The 24,127-nt window shown below is 42.8% G+C and overlaps 1 protein-coding gene across 3 annotated transcripts; it reads left to right on the forward strand.

Annotated features, from left to right (window-relative positions):
- The first annotated feature begins 174 nt into the window (after nucleotides 1–174).
- ambra1b (autophagy/beclin-1 regulator 1b) lies at nucleotides 175–22,203 on the forward strand. Of its 3 annotated transcripts, XM_062389063.1 has the most exons (20): nucleotides 175–470; nucleotides 5,458–5,663; nucleotides 7,528–7,586; nucleotides 8,014–8,197; nucleotides 8,781–8,953; nucleotides 9,192–9,258; nucleotides 9,419–10,941; nucleotides 11,110–11,196; nucleotides 11,707–11,892; nucleotides 12,530–12,610; nucleotides 13,590–13,690; nucleotides 13,766–13,876; nucleotides 15,074–15,262; nucleotides 15,769–15,923; nucleotides 16,159–16,298; nucleotides 16,888–16,992; nucleotides 17,727–17,914; nucleotides 18,379–18,501; nucleotides 18,845–18,879; nucleotides 18,982–19,122. In XM_062389063.1, the coding sequence occupies exons 2-19, from the start codon at nucleotides 5,532–5,534 to the stop codon at nucleotides 18,871–18,873; spliced, it is 3,633 nt and encodes a 1,210-aa protein (XP_062245047.1). In that variant the 5' UTR covers nucleotides 175–470; nucleotides 5,458–5,531; the 3' UTR covers nucleotides 18,874–18,879; nucleotides 18,982–19,122. The 3 variants fall into 3 exon arrangements, with proteins under 3 accessions (XP_062245047.1, XP_062245045.1, XP_062245046.1); XM_062389061.1 differs by lacking the exon at nucleotides 18,845–18,879 and having other exon boundaries at nucleotides 178–470; nucleotides 18,982–22,203; XM_062389062.1 differs by lacking the exons at nucleotides 175–470; nucleotides 18,845–18,879 and adding an exon at nucleotides 569–640 and having other exon boundaries at nucleotides 18,982–22,203.
- The last annotated feature ends 1,924 nt before the right edge of the window (nucleotides 22,204–24,127 follow it).

Consider the following 24,127-nt stretch of genomic DNA (forward strand, 5'->3'; position numbering starts at 1 on the left):
TTCCAGTTAAAAAAAACTAAAACAATGAATAAAGAGTTTTAAAATAAGATCTTAATCGTGTTGTTCGCCGAGACGTCACAAGGTGACGTCTGTTCTCCCGTTTCGTCAGAGCAGGTTCGATGAGCTCTGGTCGGTGATCGGTGGGTCGGTGATCTGCTGATCGGCCTGTGGCTAGCTAGCCGCTGGCTACTTGCGCAATAGCAGTTGTCGTCGGGCAGCTAATGAAAGATCCGAGCCGGAGAAACGTTTCCTGTTCGGCTGCTCGCGTCTCTGGATGTTGGTCGTTGGTGTCCGCGGACGTTGTTCCTCAGATTCACCGGCAGACACAGATGTTAGCAGCGGTCACTTCGGTGTTTGCAGCGGCCACATTTTCCGTATTTGGCCGAGCTAGCTGATAAGCTAGCCTAGCTGCTGTTAGCCTGTTAGCTCGCCTGTGATGGCCCAGCCAGGGAGCGACAGGATAAAGGAAGGTAGGCCGCACACCCGCTCCTCTCCCCCCCTCTGACACCAGTGTGCTTCTCCTGTACATGTTGTAATGACGAGTCTCCGTGGACATTAATATCAGACTCGTTCAAACCGGCTCAGCATCCGGAGCTGTAGTTTGTAATGTCCTCGGTCTGCCGGCTGTATCCGGACAGAGGTAATGTAGCTTCGCAGCTAACGGCTAACATCTCCTCACGAAACTGTAAACAGCTCGTTATCGCTTCTGTTCACTCTCAGCTGCAGTTTGTGTTAGTTTCACTTCACACTGTCACTGGTGTGTGAATAATACAGATAAAACTGTTTATCTCCATGTAAACATGTTAATATAACAGTTAAAACTATTCATCTCCATGTAAACATGTTAATATAACAGATAAAACTGTTCATCTCCATGTAAACATGTTAATATAACAGATAAAACTGTTCATCTCCATGTAAACATGTTAATATAACAGATAAAACTGTTCATCTCCATATAAACATGTTAATATAACAGTTAAAACTATTCATCTCCATGTAAACATGTTAATATAACAGATAAAACTGTTCATCTCCATGTAAACATGTTAATATAACAGATAAAACTGTTCATCTCCATGTAAACATGTTAATATAACAGATAAAACTGTTCATCTCCATATAAACATGTTAATATTACATTTAAAACTGTTCATCTCCATATAAACATGTTAATATAACAGATAAAACTGTTCATCTCCATATAAACATGTTAATATAACAGATAAAACTGTTCATCTCCATATAAACATGTTAATATTACAGTTAAAACTGTTCATCTCCATATAAACATGTTAATATAACAGTAAAAACTGTTCATCTCCATATAAACATGTTAATATAACAGATAAAACTGTTCATCTCCATATAAACATGTTAATATTACAGTTAAAACTGTTCATCTCCATATAAACATGTTAATATAACAGTAAAAACTGTTCATCTCCATATAAACATGTTAATATAACAGATAAAACTGTTCATCTCCATGTAAACATGTTAATATTACAGTTAAAACTGTTCATCTCCATATAAACATGTTAATATTACAGTTAAAACTGTTCATCTCAATATAAACATGTTAATATAACAGATAAAACTGTTCATCTCCATATAAACATGTTAATATTACAGTTAAAACTGTTCATCTCCATATAAACATGTTAACATAACAGTTAAAACTGTTCATCTCCATATAAACATGTTAATATAACAGATAAAACTGTTCATATCCATGTAAACATGTTAATATAACAGATAAAACGGTTCATATCCATATAAACATGTTAATATTACAGTTAAAACTGTTCATCTCCATATAAACATGTTAATATAACAGTTAAAACTGTTCATCTCCATATAAACATGTTAATATAACAGTTAAAACTGTTCATCTCAATATAAACATGTTAATATTACAGTTAAAACTGTTCATCTCCATATAAACATGTTAATATAACAGTTAAAACTGTTCATCTCCATATAAACATGTTAATATAACAGTTAAAACTGTTCATCTCAATATAAACATGTTAATATAACAGATAAAACGGTTCATATCCATATAAACATGTTAATATTACAGTTAAAACTGTTCATCTCCATATAAACATGTTAATATAACAGTAAAAACTGTTCATCTCCATATAAACATGTTAATATAACAGATAAAACTGTTCATCTCCATATAAACATGTTAATATTACAGATAAAACTGTTCATATCCATATAAACATGTTAATATAACAGTTAAAACTGTTCATCTCCATATAAACATGTTAATATTACAGATAAAACTGTTCATATCCATATAAACATGTTAATATTACAGTTAAAACTGTTCATCTCCATATAATCAAGTTAATATAACAGATAAAACGGTTCATATCCATATAAACATGTTAATATTACAGATAAAACTGTTCATCTCCATATAAACATGTTAATATAACAGTTAAAACTGTTCATCTCCATATAAACATGTTAATATTACAGTTAAAACTGTTCATCTCCATGTAAACATGTTAATATAACAGATAAAACTGTTCATATCCATGTAAACATGTTAATATAACAGATAAAACTGTTCATCTCCATATAAACATGTTAATATTACAGTTAAAACTGTTCATCTCCATATAAACATGTTAATATAACAGATAAAACTGTTTATCTTTATGTAAACATGTTAATATAACAGATAAAACTGTTCATATCCATGTAAACATGTTAATATAACAGATAAAACTGTTCATCTCCATATAATCAAGTTAATATAACAGATAAAACGGTTCATATCCATATAAACATGTTAATATTACAGATAAAACTGTTCATCTCCATATAAACATGTTAATATAACAGTTAAAACTGTTCATCTCCATATAAACATGTTAATATTACAGTTAAAACTGTTCATCTCCATGTAAACATGTTAATATAACAGATAAAACTGTTCATATCCATGTAAACATGTTAATATAACAGATAAAACTGTTCATCTCCATATAAACATGTTAATATTACAGTTAAAACTGTTCATCTCCATATAAACATGTTAATATAACAGATAAAACTGTTTATCTTTATGTAAACATGTTAATATAACAGATAAAACTGTTCATATCCATGTAAACATGTTAATATAACAGATAAAACTGTTCATATCCATATAAACATGTTAATATTACAGTTAAAACTGTTCATCTCCATATAAACATGTTAATATAACAGTTAAAACTGTTCATCTCCATATAAACATGTTAATATAACAGTTAAAACTGTTCATCTCAATATAAACATGTTAATATTACAGTTAAAACTGTTCATCTCCATATAAACATGTTAATATAACAGATAAAACTGTTCATATCCATGTAAACATGTTAATATTACAGTTAAAACTGTTCATCTCCATATAAACATGTTAATATAACAGTAAAAACTGTTCATCTCCATATAAACATGTTAATATTACAGATAAAACTGTTCATATCCATATAAACATGTTAATATAACAGTTAAAACTGTTCATCTCCATATAAACATGTTAATATTACAGATAAAACTGTTAATATCCATATAAACATGTTAATATTACAGTTAAAACTGTTCATCTCCATATAATCAAGTTAATATAACAGATAAAACGGTTCATATCCATATAAACATGTTAATATTACAGTTAAAACTGTTCATCTCCATATAAACATGTTAATATAACAGTTAAAACTGTTCATCTCCATATAAACATGTTAATATAACAGTTAAAACTGTTCATCTCCATATAAACATGTTAATATAACAGATAAAACTGTTTATCTTCATGTAAACATGTTAATATAACAGATAAAACTGTTCATATCCATGTAAAAATGTTAATATAACAGATAAAACGGTTCATATCCATATAAACATGTTAATATAACAGATAAAACTGTTCATCTCCATATAAACATGTTAATATAACAGATAAAACTGTTCATCTCCATATAAACATGTTAATATAACAGATAAAACTGTTCATCTCCATGTAAACATGTTAATATTACAGTTAAAACTGTTCATCTCCATATAAACATGTTAATATAACAGATAAAACTGTTCATATCCATGTAAACATGTTAATATTACAGATAAAACTGTTCATCTCCATATAAACATGTTAATATTACAGTTAAAACTGTTCATCTCCATAAAAACATGTTAATATTACAGTTAAAACTGTTCATCTCCATATAAACATGTTAATATAACAGATAAAACTGTTCATATCCATATAAACATGTTAATATTACAGTAAAAACTGTTCATCTCCATATAAACATGTTAATATAACAGATAAAACTGTTCATATCCATGTAAACATGTTAATATTACAGTTAAAACTGTTCATCTCCATATAAACATGTTAATATAACAGTAAAAACTGTTCATCTCCATATAAACATGTTAATATAACAGTAAAAACTGTTCATCTCCATATAAACATGTTAATATAACAGATAAAACTGTTTATCTTCATGTAAACATGTTAATATAACAGATAAAACTGTTCATATCCATGTAAACATGTTAATATAACAGATAAAACGGTTCATATCCATATAAACATGTTAATATAACAGATAAAACTGTTCATCTCCATATAAACATGTTAATATAACAGATAAAACTGTTCATCTCCATGTAAACATGTTAATATTACAGTTAAAACTGTTCATCTCCATATAAACATGTTAATATAACAGATAAAACTGTTCATATCCATGTAAACATGTTAATATTACAGATAAAACTGTTCATCTCCATATAAACATGTTAATATTACAGTTAAAACTGTTCATCTCCATAAAAACATGTTAATATTACAGATAAAACTGTTCATCTCCATATAAACATGTTAATATAACAGATAAAACTGTTCATATCCATGTAAACATGTTAATATTACAGTTAAAACTGTTCATCTCCATATAAACATGTTAATATAACAGTAAAAACTGTTCATCTCCATATAAACATGTTAATATAACAGTAAAAACTGTTCATCTCCATATAAACATGTTAATATAACAGATAAAACTGTTCATATCCATATAAACATGTTAATATTACAGTTAAAACTGTTCATCTCCATATAAACATGTTAATATAACAGTTACAACTGTTCATATCCATATAAACATGTTAATATTACAGTTAAAACTGTTCATCTCCATATAAACATGTTAATATTACAGTTAAAACTGTTCATCTCCATATAAACATGTTAATATAACAGATAAAACTCAGCTCTCTCAGCTCTCTTCTTCTTCTCTGAACATCAGTATCATTTCTTAGGACTTTTTTCTCATGTTTCATTTCTGTTGACTTTATTATTGGATGTGGCTCATGGTTGAGACATTGAGTCCAGCTTCCTGTCCTGTACTCTGAACAACTGCTTTGCTCTCTCAGCCTAAACTCTGCATGGCGACGGACTTGCAGCAGTGGGAGTGAGCCGCCAATCAGCCAGGGCCCCCGGAAGCAACATGGCGTCCCTTCAGAAGAACTCGGTCCGGATCTTGTCCAACCGGGAGCGAGGCTCCCAGACCTTCGGCTCGCAGCGGCTCCTGCAGCTACTAGTGGAGGAGAAAGTCCGCTGGATGAAATGGCAGAGTCAGGTACAGAGAACCAGCAATTAAAGTGTTATTACAATAAAAACATTTATTTCCATATCAGATCAATGAAATACTTAAAAATAAACAACATAGAAAAACTTTTATATTGTGCTTTGGGGGATGTAAAGAATCTAGCTTATTTTAGCCAGTGAAACAAAAAACATTACAGGCTTCATAACAGTAAACAGTTTGATTGTATTCAACAGACAGATATTAGTTATGAGAATAATAAAGTAATATAATAATCAAGTTTATTTATAAACAACCAGAGTTGACCAACGTGCTGTACAATAAATAATAGAATAAGGAGATAAAAAATAAATCATACAGAAGTATAAGCCACCTGATAAGTTTAAGATGATTTCACAAATCAAAACCCTTTGGCAAACAAGTTGACTAAACAGGCTAAAAAAAAAAGTAAATAAATAATAAGACATGACTTAGTCAAAGGCCAGCGAGAACAGCTGGGTCTTCAGTCTAGTCTCAAGTCTCAACCTTCAACTGTGGCAAACGCTGGAGCTCCCATAGCTGACCTCCGCCCTGACCTCCGCCCTGACCTCCGCCCTGACCGATGCCCAGGAGCAGTTAGTCTGATGATCTAGGAGATCTGGAGCTGGAACTAGGGCTGAACGATTAATTGCATTTGCGATAAAATCGCGATTTGATAAAACGCGATTTTCTAATCGCAACATGCGTGATTAAAACGTGCGAAAGAGAGTAGGGCTCTGGGCTGCTGTCCTCACCCGCAGCCAGAATGCCGCGGGAGCAGAAAACTCCTCTGATCCAGAAGAAAGCGAAGCAAGCCTGCATCTCCTACAGGGTCCTCAAGTCTTCAGCCGCCATGCCGGACTCACAGAGCGAAAATCGCTCCCCGGAAAAGCAAGCCGAGCTCCGGGGCGGCGGGGCTCCAGAGCCCCCCTGGTCACCTACATGCACATCTGCGAGACGGAGGTGATCAGCATGGGGGGGGGTTCCTGCTGAGGCCCGGCGCCTCCACACCGCTGCAAGACCACCCAGACATGAATGGGGATCTACGGAGCTGCTGATCCAAGAGCTGCCCTTCCATCACATCCACTGGCACAGAGCTTAAACTCCTGCTGCTCCACTGACTAGAACAACAAATATTGTGTTGGTCATATTTAAATCATTCGTTTTGTTTTTTGGGGGGAAAGAGGATAAAATAAATAAAGTCGCATATTAAATCGCAATATTTGGGAAAAAAATCGCAATTAGATTATTTCCCCAAATCGTTAAGCCCGAGCTGGAACGAGGCAGAGAAGCTCAGCAATTCACCGGGCACCAGGCCATGTAAAGCTTGAAAAACATAAGAAGAACTCAATCCTCTACTCGTTTGACCCCAGATCCCTGAGAAAAAGAGTTATGGCCTAGACATGGAGGTGAGGCACCGGGGCCCTAAGTGATGAAAGAGGACGGACCAAACAAGAAGACTTTGGTCTTACTGCCGTTTAGTTGGAGCCACTTATTTGCAATAAGTAATTTATGAGAAAACCTGTCAGATATTTCTGTAAACGAACACCTGGTTCAGTTTGATCCAAACCCAGACCACCTCTCTTGGTCGGTCTACATTTTGGACTGTTGGTCTGGACCCTGTCTGAGGAACTGTTCACACCTGATATTCAGGTTCAGACTAAACTGGAAGGTCTGAAACAAACAAGGTGTGAAGAAGGGTTTCTTGGGCAGTTCTTAGATAGTCTTACCCGTCCAGTTGACAGTTGTCACCTGTGATATTATAGCACTTCATTTTCAGAGATCACTGTCAAACTGATTTATCATTAATAATCCTGTGGAGCGGTTTATCTCCTCCAGAAGTGAAATCTGAGAATAGCTGTGTTTGTGTCTCCAACAGAAGGTGGAACTGCCGGACAGCCCTCGCTCTACGTTCCTGCTGGCCTTCAGCCCCGACAGGTGAGCTGATCCTCGGAACCTTTCAGAAGTATCTGTTCATCATAAGGCAGGAAAGTGTTAATGTTTACTATAACAGCTGTTATTAACTAGTTTATTAGAAACCAACTCTCTGTTAACTCAACCAGCAAGCTGCTGCCACCCAGTTGCCTTGTTAGAGCCCTCCTCCTGGTCAGAGACCAACACCGCCACCGCTACCACAGGAAACTGTTCACTGAAATATTGTCCAACTAAAACTGTCAACGGGCTCCTGATTACATGCAAATCACAGAATTTTTACTGTTCAGACATGTTTAGCTCCATGTAGCTGGAAAAGCAGAAAGCTAATATTTATTGATATGAAGTTTTTGTCCTTGTTTTCCTGCCGGCTGCTCAGTTATTTATCAGTGATTCTGACATGACAGCCCTGTGAACCCTCTGCTTCCTAAAGGACCCTCATGGCTTCCACACATGTCAACCACAACATTTACATAACTGAGGTGAAGACTGGAAAGTGCCTACATTCATTAGTGGGCCATCGTAGAACCCCCTGGTGTGTGACCTTTCACCCCACAATACCTGGCCTGGTGGCCTCCGGGTGCCTTGATGGAGAAGTCCGCATCTGGGACCTGCATGTGAGTAACGATTCTCTTTATATACAGTCACTGATTCTCTTTATATACAGTCACTGATTCTCTTTATATACAGTCACTGATCATCTTTATATACAGTCACTGATCCTCTTTATATACAGTCACTGATTCTCTTCATATACAGTCACTGATCATCTTTATATACAGTCACTGTTCCTCTTTATATACAGTCACTGATCCTCTTTATATACAGTCACTGATCATCTTTATATACAGTCACTGATCATCTTTATATACAGTCACTGATCATCTTTATATACAGTCACTGATTCTCTTCATATACAGTCACTGATCATCTTTATATACAGTCACTGATTCTCTTCATATACAGTCACTGATCATCTTTATATACAGTCACTGATCATCTTTATATACAGTCACTGATCATCTTCATATACATTCATCACTTAATGTAGTTCAGGTCTTTATCTGTTTGATTTATCTTCACTGTTATGTAGGTGTAGAAATAACCTGTGTGTGAAATGAAGGTTGTAAGTAGAGGATGTATACGAGTTGTAGTGGTACCTGCTCAGGTTACTGATGGGAGCTTGTGTTCTTTCTGTAGGGCGGCAGTGAGAGTTGGTTCACAGAGAGTAATGTTGCCATCGCCTCTCTGGCCTTCCACCCGACCGCTCAGCTCCTCCTGATCGCCACCAACAACGAGCTCCACTTCTGGGACTGGAGCCGGCCAGAGCCCTTCGCCGTGGTCAAGACGGGCAGCGAGACGGAGAGAGTTCGGTGGGTTTACTGTCTGACTGCTCACTGTGGTGATGGACAGGGCTTCCTTCCTTCATTCCAAATTAAGAACACAACTCAACGGACAGAATAAAAATATTTCTCTGAGTGAAATAAATGCAAGTTGGTCCTCCAGCTGGTTCCATAACCTGCTCATGTTCCGTTTCTGATTCTGGTGATAAATGATGTCAATATGAAACCATCATCACATCTTTGTGAGTTTCTTTCTGTGTAATTTCAGGCTGGTGAGGTTTGACCCCTTGGGTCACAACCTGCTGACAGCGACAGTGAATCCATCCAATCAGCAGGTAAGAAGTCTTGAATGTGCTGAGACCTTTTATAAGAATGATTGATTTCATAATCATTAGCATTTTCTAAATGTATTAATGGCTGCATTCATTTTAACCTATGTCATATACTTCATGTCATATTGATTTATTTGTTTATATGTGTGTATCTCTCTTTCAGAATGAGGAGGACTCCGAGGTTCCCATGGACAGTGTTGAGATGCCTCACTTCCGTCAGCGCTCCTTCCTGCCGACCCAACCGGTTCGCCGCACGCCGATTCTACACAACTTCCTCCACATCCTGTCGTCCCGCTCCCCTGGTGCTCAGGTGGGAGGCGAGCAGCCGCGCCCGCTCAGTGACAATGGGAGCAATGTGGGAGAATCTCCCACTTTGCCTCTGCCCCAGTTCCCCAGCCCCGAACGCGGGCCACCTTTCCCTGGCTGCACTCAGCACCTGGGCATGGTTTGTCTGTGCAGTCGCTGCTCAGTCAATCGGAACCCTTCCCTACCTGCCAACGGGTCCTCCATGACCCCCTCTGATCCCCGGATATCATCTGACGCCCCCCAGCCCCCCCCTGCTTCCACTTTCTCTTCGGCTCGCACAGAGCCCAGACAGCCCACTGAACGACCCTCAGCCTTTACCTCAGTCTACTACAGCGCCGGCACGTCTCTGAATCCCACTGCACCGAGCAGCGTAGAGCCGCTCTCCAGCTCCAGACCGGGACCTGACTGGACACGCAACCTCCTCAGCATGAGGGAAGGAGCAGTTGGTCCAGGTATGCTGCCTCCAAGAACCTCTTCGTCCTCCATCAGCCTTCTGTCAGTGCTCCGTCAGCAGGACGGCTCCTCTCACTCCCCTGTATACACGTCTGCCACTGAGGGACGGGGTTTCCCCCAACAAGGAGAGCCAGGGGCCCGAGATGCTGCAGGTACAAGCAGCGGTCACCACCCTTTCTGGGACGGCTCTCGCACCAACACAGCCTCTTTCCGTAACGTGCTGCAGTGCAACTTGAGCCGCTACTTCATGGAGTTTGACCGTATGCAGGACCTGGAGCCTCCATTAGGGGGCAGCATGACAGATGGAAGCCAGGAGCAGAGCCAAGAGCTGCTGAATAACAACATGGACCCAGACAGAGCAGGGCCTTCCTCATCTTCATCCTCCTCCACCCCTACCATCATCCACTACCAGCCTCCTCTCCCACCCCCCCCTGCTTCTCACAGCCTGGACAACGTTACTCCCCCGGCCTCCCGCGGCCATCTGAACCGCTGCCGGGCCTGCCACAACCTACTGACCTTCAACCATGACTCCCAGCGCTGGGAGCGCACCAACCAGGCCTCCTCCACCTCTGCCTCGTCTCTTGAGCCCTCCTCTTCCTCCTCCTCCTTCCCTGCCTCTTCAGCCCCATGGCATCCTGAGGAGAGCAGGAGGACACTAGAAGCCCAAACCCAAGAGAGGAGGGCGCCTCCGGATCCCAACGAGCATCCGCCTCCCCCTGGAGGTGGAGCAGCAGGGACGGTGGCCTTCCCGATAGCCCCATCTTCCAGCCAGACTGGAGAGCAGACGGTGGGACTGGTGTACAACCAGGACACAGCACAGTGGGAGAGGGTTTACCGGCAGGCTGCTGCTGGACGATCGGCAGCGCCACCGGAGGCCTTAAGCCAAGAAATGCCTGTTGACCCCCCAGATGAGGACTCCCTGAGGAGGTACAGTCTGCATGTCATCACTAAATTAATGGATTAAAAATTCAATATCTCTTTATGTAGAAATTTACATCATTGCATTTGGTTATGGTTTTTATCAATCATCAGCGCCCTTTACCTCAAAGGGTAAATTAAGTATTCAGTAAAAGGTATATTTTTTCTTTCATACAGGCGACTTTTGGAATCATCTCTGTTATCGTTGTCTCGCTATGACATGTCAGGATCAAGAGACCACCCTATTTACCCCGATCCAGCCAGGTATGCTCACACTTCATGTAGCTCGACCCAGCCAGGGACGCTTTAGCTCGATCCAGCCAAGTACGCTCACACTTCATTTAACCCCGATCCAGCCAGGTACATTAATGCTTCAGTTAGCTCCATCCAGCCAGGGACGCTTTAGCTCGATCCATTCAGGTATGCTCGCACTCATTTAGCTCGATCTAGCCAGGTACACTTGTGCTTCATTTAGGTGAGCTTAAAGCTTCCTTTCTAATTAATGCGAGCTGCTCACGTGTCTCAGTGGATTAAAGAGGCACTTCCTGTGCAGTGACAGACGCTCAGAAGTCAGGTGTAGAGAGGATGCTACACATCAGATTGAGACTTTTCTTTTTTAATGACAACCAGGAGATTTGAAAAGTGTCACACTGACGTCAGGAAACAGTTTCACGTGGTGTCAGACTACTGACAGCACTTTTCGAGCCGGTCACTGCTACTCTTCATGTTTGCTGTTGAAAGAATGGGCCTGAAGTTATCGTCTGTTCTGACCAGACTTTCTCCAGCTGCTTACTACGCCCAGAGGATGATCCAGTATCTCTCCAGACGAGACAGTATTCGCCAGCGCTCGCTTCGTTACCAGCAGAACCGCCTGCGGGCCATGTCGTCCTCTTCAGAAAGCCCTGCCAGCAACCCTTCCAGCTCCATGGACAACAGTGACATGGACTTTGAGGAGCTGGAGTAGGTTTCACTGGATCTTTTCTTTATTGTTTCATCTCTTTTTAATGAGAAGGAAAAAGTGTTTTCACAGCACAACTTCAGCAAAGTGATGTTCTATCATCACATCAGCCCAGTGTCATACTGTAGTGGTTTTGTTTTACAGAAACAATGATTGAAGCATTATGCAGTCAGGATAGACTCATTTTAAAACACAGCTTCATCCTCATGAGACAGAGCAGAGGCCGTTTATCAGTGCTGCACTGCACAAGAGCCAATCAGATTTGAGTGGTCAAAATGAATATTCAGTGATTGGCTCCTGTTTATTTTCCTTCAGAGTAAAACGAGAACAAATGCTTTTGAATGAATTTTGTGTCAAGTCCTAAAGTGACAGCGACAGCAGGACAGTTGTCAACTGTTTCCTGGATGTTGGAATGAGCTGCTGTTAGAGACGAGCACAGTTTCTGTGTCCCACTTGTTTTTGGTTGAATATTGTGGTGAAAATTGTATGTAAACTTGAATTGTGTTTTTATTTTCAGCGGAACCAGTATTCCTTTATTGTGTTTCCTCAGTTTGAAAAGTGTTTTCTGAGCCTGTAACATGTATAGTTTGTTAATGATGGTTCTTTTGTCGGTCTGTCGTACCATTTTCTTTTCTCCAGTGATAATGGAGACCGATCGAGACACAGGACGCCACGGAATGCGAGGATGTCTGCCCCTTCGCTTGGTCGCTTTGTTCCTCGGTGAGTCCACTCGTAGGTTCGATCTGAACTCTAACCTCTTCTTCTGCAGAACCTGTTCTGTGGTTTCTACTAGTCTCCCAATCCTGACTTTAAGATGAACAGAGACCTGAATTTATATTTAGTCCTGATGAACAAGTTTTAAGCAGCTTCAGACCTGAGCTCCTCAGTTCTCTGGACCTTCTCTGGAGGATCACACTCAGTTCCTCCTCCTCCTCCTCCTGAGCTCCTGAATAAAGTGTAAATCCAGGAGCAGTGTGAACAGCAGAGGATCGTCTACTGATTCACTGAGTGAGTGTGTGGACAAATGTCTCTGGTGAAGAAGTGCTGACACAGACGAAGATGTGAAGAGAGTTTGTGGTGATCAGAGATGACGAGTTGTGTCAGGTGTTGTAAACATGATCACATGACCTCTGCAGGTACCAGGTCACTTCCTGTGTGTGTCTGCTGCAACCGGCTGCTCCACGTCTCACCTGAAGCATGAGGAGGAGCTGATGCTGATGTTTCAGATCTTTCTTCAAGGATCTGGAGAATCCCTCAGATGATTCTTGTTCACTCTAATGCTACTGGTGCATCATACACTGATCTTATTTTCTCTAGGTTTTAATGAGTCACACCTGCTGCCACCAGAGGATTTTCCAATTGAAACAGATTTTTGATTTTAGACGTTAACACAGAATTCGTTGAATCTATTGAGGTCGGGGGGGGGGGGGGTGCATATGCACACGCATGAACACACATCGCTGTCGTGTATAAAGAATTCACGTGACACGTGCGTAATCAGGGCCCGGTAATGTTTTGGGTCAAATTTCACCAGAGTCGAAGCGAAGCCACGCTGCGGATTTGCTTAACGAAAGAAAGCAAATGTTTACCCGCCCCCCCGCTCACACACACTGAGAGCGAATGGGAAGCAAGGGTTCACTTGTTGATTTCAGCTCAGGTTTGGATTTATATCAGTTCTGTCGTCCTGGCTCTTCTGTAGGCGGTTCCTCCTCCCTGAGTATCTGCCCTATGCTGGGATCTTCCACGAGAGAGGGCAGCCTGGTCTGGCCACACACTCCTCCGTCAACAGAGTGCTCGCAGGTAAACACAACAGCTGCCACACAAACAGAGGAGATGTTCAAATCTGAAGTCGAGCTGACCCTGTTGTTTCCTCAGGAGCATCGATTGGTGACGGACAGTCTGCGGTCGCCAGCAACATCGCAAACACCACCTACCGTCTGCAGTGGTGGGACTTCACCAAGTTCGACCTGCCTGAGATCAGCAACGGTACGGGGACGCTCACCTGAGTCCGACTTCAATGAGCTGTGTGCAGTGTATCAATGATGTGAGGGTTGTTGATGAGGAAGGCTTTATTTTATTATGTGGGCCATATATTACTATTCTGCATACTTATAATTTAACTTCGGCAAAGTCTTGTGATTCTCACGGTACCTTTATTTCACAGATAGGACTTATAGTATTTGAATAATGGCCCCTTGTTCGAGGGCTTTGCTAGAGCTTTCCCTTTTCCAGTGTGTTTAGCCAGGAAAGATTCATTTGATGTCGATGTTAGAAGGTGAAGAGGTGTTGAGGATGACTGCTGAGCGGCCACATGGCGGCCACAGGGCGGCCTGTACACAGCCTTACCAGCCAGGAGCCAGTCGGAGGGGTTTCTCTCGCTCTCTCTCAAATTGGCACAGACTGCACTGGATACAAAGATGACCAGTGACTGTATATAAAGTAGGACTGCAGTGACGTCATCAATTATGTAAATACGTGCGTCATATGGAAGGTGGCTGCGCACATTCAAAGCATCGACTCACCTGAAGAGGAAGCTAAAGCTAAATAAATCGCCCACGATCATCTAGCATGAGTCACCGATAGTCGTTCAGATTAACGGACCTAGACGCTGTTATCAGATCGTGACGGACCACTTCTATTTAACCTGCACACTTTTTCCTTCTTTACGGTAGTGAATCCTGGCAGTGCTCAGTTGAGGTCAATTCTCTCACTGAACCATAGTTTATAAAACAAAGAGGGAAGTGAACCAGTTTGTTGAGATTGTTTTTATGTGAAATGTAGTTATAAATTAAGAAGATGAAGAAAAGGGGAACCGGACACTTCATCTTTTTATAATTTTTTCCTAATATTAAGCACTTTATTTTAAGATGCTTTTTTCAAGAATTTTACATTGGTTTCCATTTATTCTGTTATAGCTGAATGTAGATAGATATATTCCTTTTACTTTTATGGACCAAGCTCTTTCACAAAGTTCATTTTGGAGAGTTATGGGACTGTAACAGGCAGATTAGCAGTAAAGACTGGTGCAGCACTAATATACAGACCATGAGTGACTCTATACACAGACATGTCTGTACTATCTCACAGACGAACGCTGCCATCTTGTGGTGATGACTCGAGGTCAGAGCGCTTAGGAGTGAAACACTGAAGACCTCCGTTTGTGTCTTATTTTCTCTTGACCAGCCTCCGTGAACGTTCTGGTGCCAAACTGTAAGATCTACAACGATGCGAGTTGTGACATCTCGGCAGACGGTCAGCTGCTGGCCGTCTTCATTCCCAGCAGCCAGCGGGGTTTTCCAGACGAGGGCATCCTGGCCATCTACTCTCTGGCTCCACACAACCTGGGAGAGATGCTCTACACCAAGAGGTTTGGTAAGTGTCCCTCTCAAGTTCAGCTCTCGTCCTGTGAGTGTTCACATATACAGGGTTCCTACGCTCATGATAATCCTGGAAAAGTCATGGAATTTTCAAATGTGTTTTTCCAGGCCTGGAAAAGTCATGGAAAAAAATAAATCCCCAAAGTTTTGGAAATGTCATGGAAATTTGTTATATTCATGTTTTCATGTCGTTCATTTACACTGAGTTTGAAATAATTCATTGTTTTTTAAAGAGTTACGCTCAAAATATAAGCAGGCAAACTTGGGTTTGTGTCATTTAAGGTAAACTGTATGCCTTGGAATTGTCATTGCTAGTTTAAATTCTACATTTTGTCACTTTTTCGCGTATCACTAAATGTTCGGTCATGGAAATTTGGTTTAAAGTTATTGAAAAGTCATGGAACTCCATTGGTCAAAATGTGTGTGAACCCTGCATAGTTCCAAATGTGTGATTTGATCTTTTACTCAAAAGATTATTTCTTAACCCCCCCCCCCCCCCAGGTCCTAATGCCATCTCTGTCAGTCTGTCTCCGATGGGCTGCTATGTGATGGTGGGTCTGGCCTCTCGCAGGATCCTGCTTCATCCTACCACCGACCACATGGTGGCGCAAGTCTTCCGCCTGCAACAGCCACATGGAGGAGAGACCTCTATCAGGGTGAGATGACACACAAACACACACACATTATTTTTGTGTTTATTTCTTTAACCTGCCTGTTTCCCTCTGATTATTGTCCAGCTGTAATATTTTGGCGATAACTTGATTCAAACATAGCAGTAAGAATGAAGCTTCAGTTTCAGCAACGTTTGTTTTGCGGCCCAGCTTTTACATTTACACTTCTCACAGTACCTGTTGTTGAACACGCATGTGCTGAACCTGCGCTGTGTTTCAGATGGTCTTCAACGTGGTTTATCCCATGGCTCCAGACCAGAGGCGCCATGTTAGCATCAACTCCGCTCGCTGGCTGCCGGACCCCGGGATGGGTCTGGCTTATGGAACAAATAAAGGAGACCTGGTGATCTGTCGCCCAGTGTGAGTGTCCACCAGCGTCAGGATGGAAACCAGAAACCAGTAATCCTTCATGCTACTGCAGGGAGACCAGTTTCACTCCACACTGATAATTCACTTACAGATATAGTTGCACGACATAGGTCATAGACCCCACCTCCAACATGTTAGCAGATGGAACACGGACCAAAGGGATCCATAGTCTATGAAAATAGGTTGTCTTTCCAGGGTTGATCTCTTAATTCTATGAGTCTGTTGTTCCTTCATACCTGTCGCACTCGACGCAGGTTTGAAATCTCCTTCATTCTGATCTGAAGCTCGTTCTCTGAACTTGTTGAAACCTTTGAGACAAAGAATGAATTGTCAGCCCTAACTTTGTTAAATCCTTGTTCTTGCGTGTTGGCTTTCCCTCGGAGCCTCCTCCTCCACAGTGAGAAGTCACCTGATGTGATTATCTTAGTGCTCACTCCGAACAGGAAGAACATTAATTGTGAGCTCAATAAGTGAGTTTAATGAGGTCATGATCCAAGTGATTCCACGAAGAAATCCCTCCTCTGCTTTTAAGACTTCCTGAATGAAAGTGAATTAACGAGTGGGACGTGTGTGTGCTCAGGTTCTATCGCAGCGATGCCGAGGGCCCTGGAGAATCGAGCAGTGAACCTTTATTCTCGGTCAACAACAGTGGAACGAGCAGAACCCGAGGTTCTGACCGACCAGGGTGAGAACCGGATGAATTACACACTTTTTCATGTTTCTGTTGTTTTGTCAAAATAAAAAGTTTGATTTTTAAAATCACACCTTGCTGAAACCTGACTTCTCAACTGAATAAAGAAAAAGACCTTTGTTGTGTTGCTGGTTGATAGTTGTGATAGATTTCACGATCGATCATGTTAACGTTGTTTACGACGTGTCAGCTCTGTGTGTCCTGCTGGTGTTAAAGGTGCAGTGCCAAACTTTAAACGAATACACTCCTACATAAGGCAGGTCCCTCTGGCTCCACCTGCAGGTCGTATTGCATTTGGAAGAATCTTTCTATGGTGACTAGCGTGCACTGAGGGGAGGGGAGGGGCTTCAGCAGAAATTGAGGGCGGGCCCGGAAGTGTAATCTGATCTAATTCCCTAACGCAGCTTGATTGTGAATACTCGTGAAGCGTTGTGGTTTCATTGGGCAACATCGTCACATCACTACCGACACGTTGTGTAAAACATATTCTGAAGAGTCTGTGGCTCTGCTGTGTTACTCTCTAAATCAGAGACCATCACGCCCACATGTTCCTGCTGGTCGGACCCATCAGTGCGGACTCATCACACGTCTAAACATGGAGGAGAAATGATCAGCATTTACTGACCTCGTTGTTTGTTGGTATCTGTTGTGCAGTTCAATCTTTGATTTTATCGTGTGCAGGAGATGAGCGTCTATTGAACCTCTGATTGGTTTCTCTGTGTCTTCAGGCCGAACCGCTCTGGCTGGAGGTTGGACAGAGACATGGGATTGATGAACGCGATTGGTCTTCAGCCGCGACATCCCACGCCGTCAGTGACATCACAAGGAACCCAGACGCCAATCGTCCAGCTGCAGAACGCCGAGACCCAAACGGAGAGGGACCTATCAGAGCCCAGCGTCTCCCAGCCACCACCTAGTACTGAATCACTCGCATAACACTGACACCCTGTCATATTTAATGGTAGTGCTGTATTAATCATCCAGACGTTGATGCAAACTGCTGCGGTCACTGTATGAAAAGAAGAAACAAGGATTCTGACTCAGTGAAATCCTTGAAAAGTTCTAACATGAACTCTCGTAACCTGAACTGCATCGTTACTTATTTCTCCCTGTTTCACCCACAACAACAACAACAACAACAACAACAACCACCTCAGTAAACTGCAGCAGCACAGATCTGACTCAGTGAAACAGTGACACATGATTTCCAGCAGTTTGTGGAGGTGGAACAGAAAGAATAAACTTCTTGAGCCAAAAAAACATTCAGTTGATTACTCTGACAAAGTGAACGTGATGAATCTTCATCCTTTAAATCACTTTACATCAGAATCTGGGACTGACTCTGGTTTTTCATCCTTGAAATTCCCCTCGTCTCCTCAGATGTCTCAGCAGAGACTCCATCCACGAGTCGAGCGTCTCAGCAGGAGGCGTCTCAGAGCGGCAGCGCTGCAGACGGCGTCCAGACGGAGGCGTCCTCCGAGGCCAACACGTCCACAGCTGCTGGTACGTCCCACATTGACTCTGACACACAGGCACTACTGGAAAACACGTTTGGTTCGTCTGGCTTGTCAACGTCTTGATTCTATTTCATGATGTTCATGTTTTTTATGGAAGTAAATATTGAGATGAGGCTTGAATAAGGATCACTGACATTCTGACAGGTTCTCACTTTTCTCTGGTTCCACCTGATGAAGTCTCAGCTGCAGATCAGCCGGGTCCTCCCCTGAGGACAGGTCCTCGTTTAGTTGTCCTCTCGGCTGTCGTCTCCAGATTCTCCAACACAAGTTGTTTTCAATATTTTGTTTGATTATTTGTAAACTGATGAAGACTTTGCTTCGTCCCACAGCTCGGTCCAACCTCAGGGGAACCCTCTAAGAAATTGTGAGGGGTGTGCAGATGTGTCATGAAAGGACAGATGTTTGTGTGTTTCTTGTGTGAGTTCTGTGAGTTACGTCCTGATGTGTGTCGCTCTCCTCGTTGCAGATTCCCCAGAGTTCGGTTCAGGTGAAGACGCTCTGGCTCGAATCCGCCGGCTGATCGCGGAGGGCGGTATGACGGCGGTGGTCCAGCGGGAGCAGAGCACCACCATGGCTTCCATGGGCGGCTTTGGAAACAATATCATTGTCAGCCATCGCATCCACCGCGGCTCCCAGACCGGCATCGGGGCCTCCAGACCTCCAGCCGAGCTCACCATCACAGCCCCTCCCTCCTCATCAGGACCTGTCCTCATCACACAGAACCAGTCTTACCTTCCTCCCCAAGCCTCCACCCCATCTGAACAACTCGCTCCCACGTGGGGCCCCCAGGGGCTGTCGGGCCCCCAGGGGCTGTCGGGCCCCCAGCCCTCCGGCCTGTCTCTGGCCGTAGACAATGACGACGTGTTTGACGGAGGGCGAGTGGACGACAACTCCCTTCCGGGTCCCTCCTCTTCCTCGATGCTGCTGTCTTCCCCCTCTTCGTCCTCCTCCTCCTCCTCCTCCTCCTCTCACAGCCCCCTGCCCACCGGCGGCGGGATGTGTGGCCCCAATAGTTACCCCGGTGACCCGTACAGCAGGTAGTTCTCCTATTGGCCAAGAGAAGCAGAGCGCTCGCTGATGTGTTTTGTTAAGGGCGCTCCTCAAAGCCTTATCTCACAAAGACATGGGTGCTGCTTCGACTCTGCACAGGGTCTCCCGCCTGAAACAGAAGGGACACGAGAACCCCACCTCCCCCGAAACCCGCATGGCGTTGGCGTGCACTTAGAGAAACTGGACTGAAGCTGAACTGCGACCCTCCTCATCAGAAAGGGCTCCTACTTGAGCGGAGGCCAGTCAGATCTCCTCTCTGCTCGTTGGTCTAAGGTTCAGCAAACTGGGAGAAAAGGTTCCTGTGTCAAAGTGCCATGTCGGGGGGGGGGGGGGGGTCTTTCTTACACACATTTACTCCGATGTGCTGCATAGTAGTATAAATAATGCGTGATTGAAGTGTTAACAGTGAACTCAGCACTACTTTGTCTTGAAGCCTGTTTTGTACCGTGTGTATTCTGACGTGTGGGAGGCGGGACTCTGCTCCTCGAGGACGTCACTGATCAATCACACGTCCATCAATCATCCCTGACTGACACCTGAGACTGACCTGGAGTCTGTTCAACGACGCTGCAGTTTATCATTTACATCCTCAAAAGGCTGAGGAGGACCAGGACCCACCCCCCAACCCCCCGCAAACTTAAATGCACTATGGTGTGTTTGTCTGTGTGTGTGTGTCAGTGTCAGTACTTTTCACACATCTTTTAAATTTTTTTAATTGAAGTCTTTGTTTCTGAAAACTTTCTGGAACTCAAAACCACCAATAACTCATTAGTGCTGGCTCCTGATTGTCTATCATGTCTTTACTGTAAATACTGATGACGACAATTCTTGGTCCCACCCATACACGCCCTCAACCAATCAGGAGTTAGTGTCAGCTGTCAGTCATGACGTCGCAGCGTGTTTTTAAGTCATCTAATAATTAACTAAAACCAAACTGATCAGAAACACTCAGATTTGTTTTTGTTTGGTCAATGTCCGATCTGCTAACATGGGGGGGGGGGCGGTCTGGAGGAGCTGTCATGTCGTCCATCTGCAGTATGTGCTGGTTTCGTGGTCGGGTTATATCGCCACCTGCTGGTGGGATGTGTTCACAGCTCGTTTGGAATGTGGACAGAATCATTTTGAGAACAAAGTAAAAACTGATTGTTTGAATAAACACCAGTGAACGTGATGTTCACAGATTCGCTCCAGGCAGCCGGTGGCTTCATTCCTTTCCTCTCAGCATGAGATTCAAACTGATTTATTCAAATGGTAGAAATATATAAAAACCAGGATGAAGTTCGTTTGACTTGATTCTCATCAGAGCAGCGGCTGCCTGGCCCAAAGGGAACAGCTTCTGTGGTCATGTCCTTTTGGTCCACAAATCAAATGTCACATGTTTGATTCCCTATGTTCACACGTGTCACGAGGATCTGATCTGTTACAGCAGCCGATGAGGTTGATTGTGCGTCACGCCCCCAGTCCACGCCACAAACTGTACAAATACTGATATCAGCTTAATAACGAGATAAACCAGAGAACTTGAAATATCCTCCGACTCACAAAGTTTCAGATAAAAACACAAACGACTGTTTTTAACAAAAAGGAAGTTGGGAAAATTTTTTTAGCAGCAGATTGTAGTGAGTGAGAATCGATGTGTGTGTCTGTGGAAGTGTGTGTGGCCGGCAGGAGACCCGTGTACTATCCCTCAGCTGCCGGCGTCCACCACAGGAAACTTCATCTGTAACCTGAAGGTTCAGAACCTGTTCTTCGGTTCTACTGGTATGGAACGTTACTGGGAAGGTGTCTCATCACGTCCATGTGTCTCATTGTAGACGACAGCATCGTTAATTCAGCCAAGGTCAGAGGTCGTCTGAGACTCCACGCCAGCTCGGGACAGACATGATGTCACTTCCTGTATTGGCTCATCAGCAAGTTAGTTATAATCTGTCTTAAACCAGAGTGTGGTCTTTCAGGTTGAGGTCCGTGCGTTCAGACGCTTTCACTCTAAAGCCTTCGCTCACACTCAGACACTCGCACAACTTCACTTGTCAACACAACACCTGAACATTTGATTGGTTTTGGATTCAAACGCGTCTGAACGTCCCTCAAACTGAAAGTTCGTCCTCCGGAGCAAACAAAACTCAACTTGGTTTCATCTGCTGTTCCACTGTGGCCTTATGGGAAATGATAAAGGTCAAACATGCTGCTCTGCTGATTCCTGGGGAAATGTTACAATAAACTGAACGTTACTGAAAACATTTCATTTTTTAACTTTCTGTCAGTGGACAGGCCTCCGCCCCCTCCTCCCCTAACCCCGCCCCTCTGCATGCAGAAAACCAACTGGAATTGAAGGGACTCCTCCTCTTCAGCCTGAGGGACTGTACAGACGCTCTTTTTTACTTTGTGTTCTTACTCCACGTCGCACAGCGCAGTGTAGATGCTGATGTGCTGCTTGTGTTTCAGTTGTGTGTGTGGGGGGGGGGGCACGGCTCTGATTGGAGCAGAGACTCTGGGATTCACGGGGTCGTTTATGTGAGATTTTTTTATTGAACATTTATTTCCTTTAGGTGAGATCAGAGTTGTGGTGTCAGGTGACACAGAACAGCTGATCTGAACCGTCCTGAATTCACTTGATCAATGAACCTTTTAAAAACAACCTGTGGTCTTTTCTCTGTGCTTCAGCTCTTGTCTCAGTTTCTCATGTGTATGAAAAATATCATCTGATCTACTTTGGTTTTAAAATCTTCAAACATCAGAACTTAATTCAAACAGTGATGTAAAAACAACTCATCAGGGAAATCAGGAGTTGTAGTTCTTTGTTCATTGTTTAGATCTGAAACTGAAGAGATTTAAATTCTGAAGATTCAGTTCGATGATTAGAACAAAACCGAAAAGTCCGGCGATGTCTCCGCGGGGACAGCTCCTGGTCAGAGCCTTTGTCTTATCGTCCCCGTCCATCTTCTCCTGAACGTGATCTCAGCTCCTCCAGGGAATTTCTAAACATTTTAATTAAAAAATGACCTGGTTTTGTGGTTGAAGGTCAAAGGTCAGAGTGAAGCGTAGGTCGACTGAACCTGCTCTGATTGGCTGAGACGAAGAACCACCGGGAGGTAAAAGGGTTCAACAAGAACAATTCATTAATTTTCTATACAGAGATTTTAATATCAGCCACAAGGTTTTAACAGAGTGAGTTTTATTCTCCTTTTATTCACCATTTATCACAACGGCAAAAATTCACGTAATAAACACAAGGGACCAACTACAATGTATATTAATATATATATTAATATAACTCACTTCATTTTACACACCTCAGTGTTATATATAACGAGTGGTTTTCAGACTCCAGGTCAGATCCAGAGTTTGTGTTTCACAGCTAAACATGTCAGCAGCAGGTTTCCTCAGATCCTCCTCATGGTTCAAGTAGGAGGTGGAGCAGCCGGGGGGGGCAGACACACACAGGTAGTGTGGTACCTCTGCTGCAGAGGTCATGTGATCATGTTTACATCACCTGACACGTCATCAACTTTGATCACCACAAACTCTCTTCACATCTTGGTCTGTGTCTTCTTCATGTGTCAGCTCTTCTTCACCAGAGATCTTTGTTTTAGTCTCTTCATGTTAGAAGCCCCCCCCCCACACTCACACACTCTCACTCCCAGTGAATCGCAGACAATCGGTGACTGTTCATATGATCACCTCTAGGGATTGATGAGGATGTTTTGGTTTATATTTATATATATATATATATATATATCCTTTGAACCATGACATCATGCTCTTAGAGGTTCTGTGGAGCTGGAGTGGATTGAGTCTCTGAGGAGGACCAGGGTCTTCAGAGACCCACAAGATCCTCTGAGCTCCTCTGAAGAGCTTCTGAAAGATCTAGATTCTCCTCAGAGGATGAACCTCTGTCAGCTGCTGGAGCCCATCAGAACCAGCCTGACCAGTAACGTGCTCCCAGTCCCACAGACTGCAGCTGTTCCACTGGTTTCCTGTTTACTGCGGCTGAGCTTGAGGCCACCAGGGTTTCACCTGAAAGTCTCACACTGTCAGACACACAATGAGAACACGTGTTAGAGACTCAGATGAGATCACATTCACAAACTGTGTTACTACCAAAACAATCCCAGATGTTCTTCCTGCATTCAGCAGCTGGAACTGTTTTGTTCTGAACAGTTTGATGCTCATTGAGAAACATGAGGCTGTCAGTCAAACCTGAGTTAACTCACCAGCGTCATGTGACCACTAAGCCTGCCTGTGATTGGTAGGTTAAGTCCAGCTGGATATCTGATCCTGGACATGTTGAGCTCACTCCGTTTTCTAAGGATCAGATCGTAACAGGTAAAGTTGATGGGTCTGTCTCCTGATTGGTTGATAATGTTGAAGAAATGTTGTCTGTAGGAAGGCGGGGCTTCGGGGTGTTGGTCATGTGTGGGCGGGGTCTGTGCTTCATGAGGCAGCAGCTGCAGCTTCCTGTCAGACTGAGCAGAACATCAGAGGTGAGTGATCTTCTGTTTCTACTGATTCACTTCAGCATCAACAAGTAGAATCTAAAACCTTTATTCTGAAAGGACAAA

This window comes from Platichthys flesus, chromosome 6 (genome assembly GCF_949316205.1).
Source record: "Platichthys flesus chromosome 6, fPlaFle2.1, whole genome shotgun sequence".
Classification (NCBI taxonomy): domain Eukaryota; kingdom Metazoa; phylum Chordata; class Actinopteri; order Pleuronectiformes; family Pleuronectidae; genus Platichthys; species Platichthys flesus.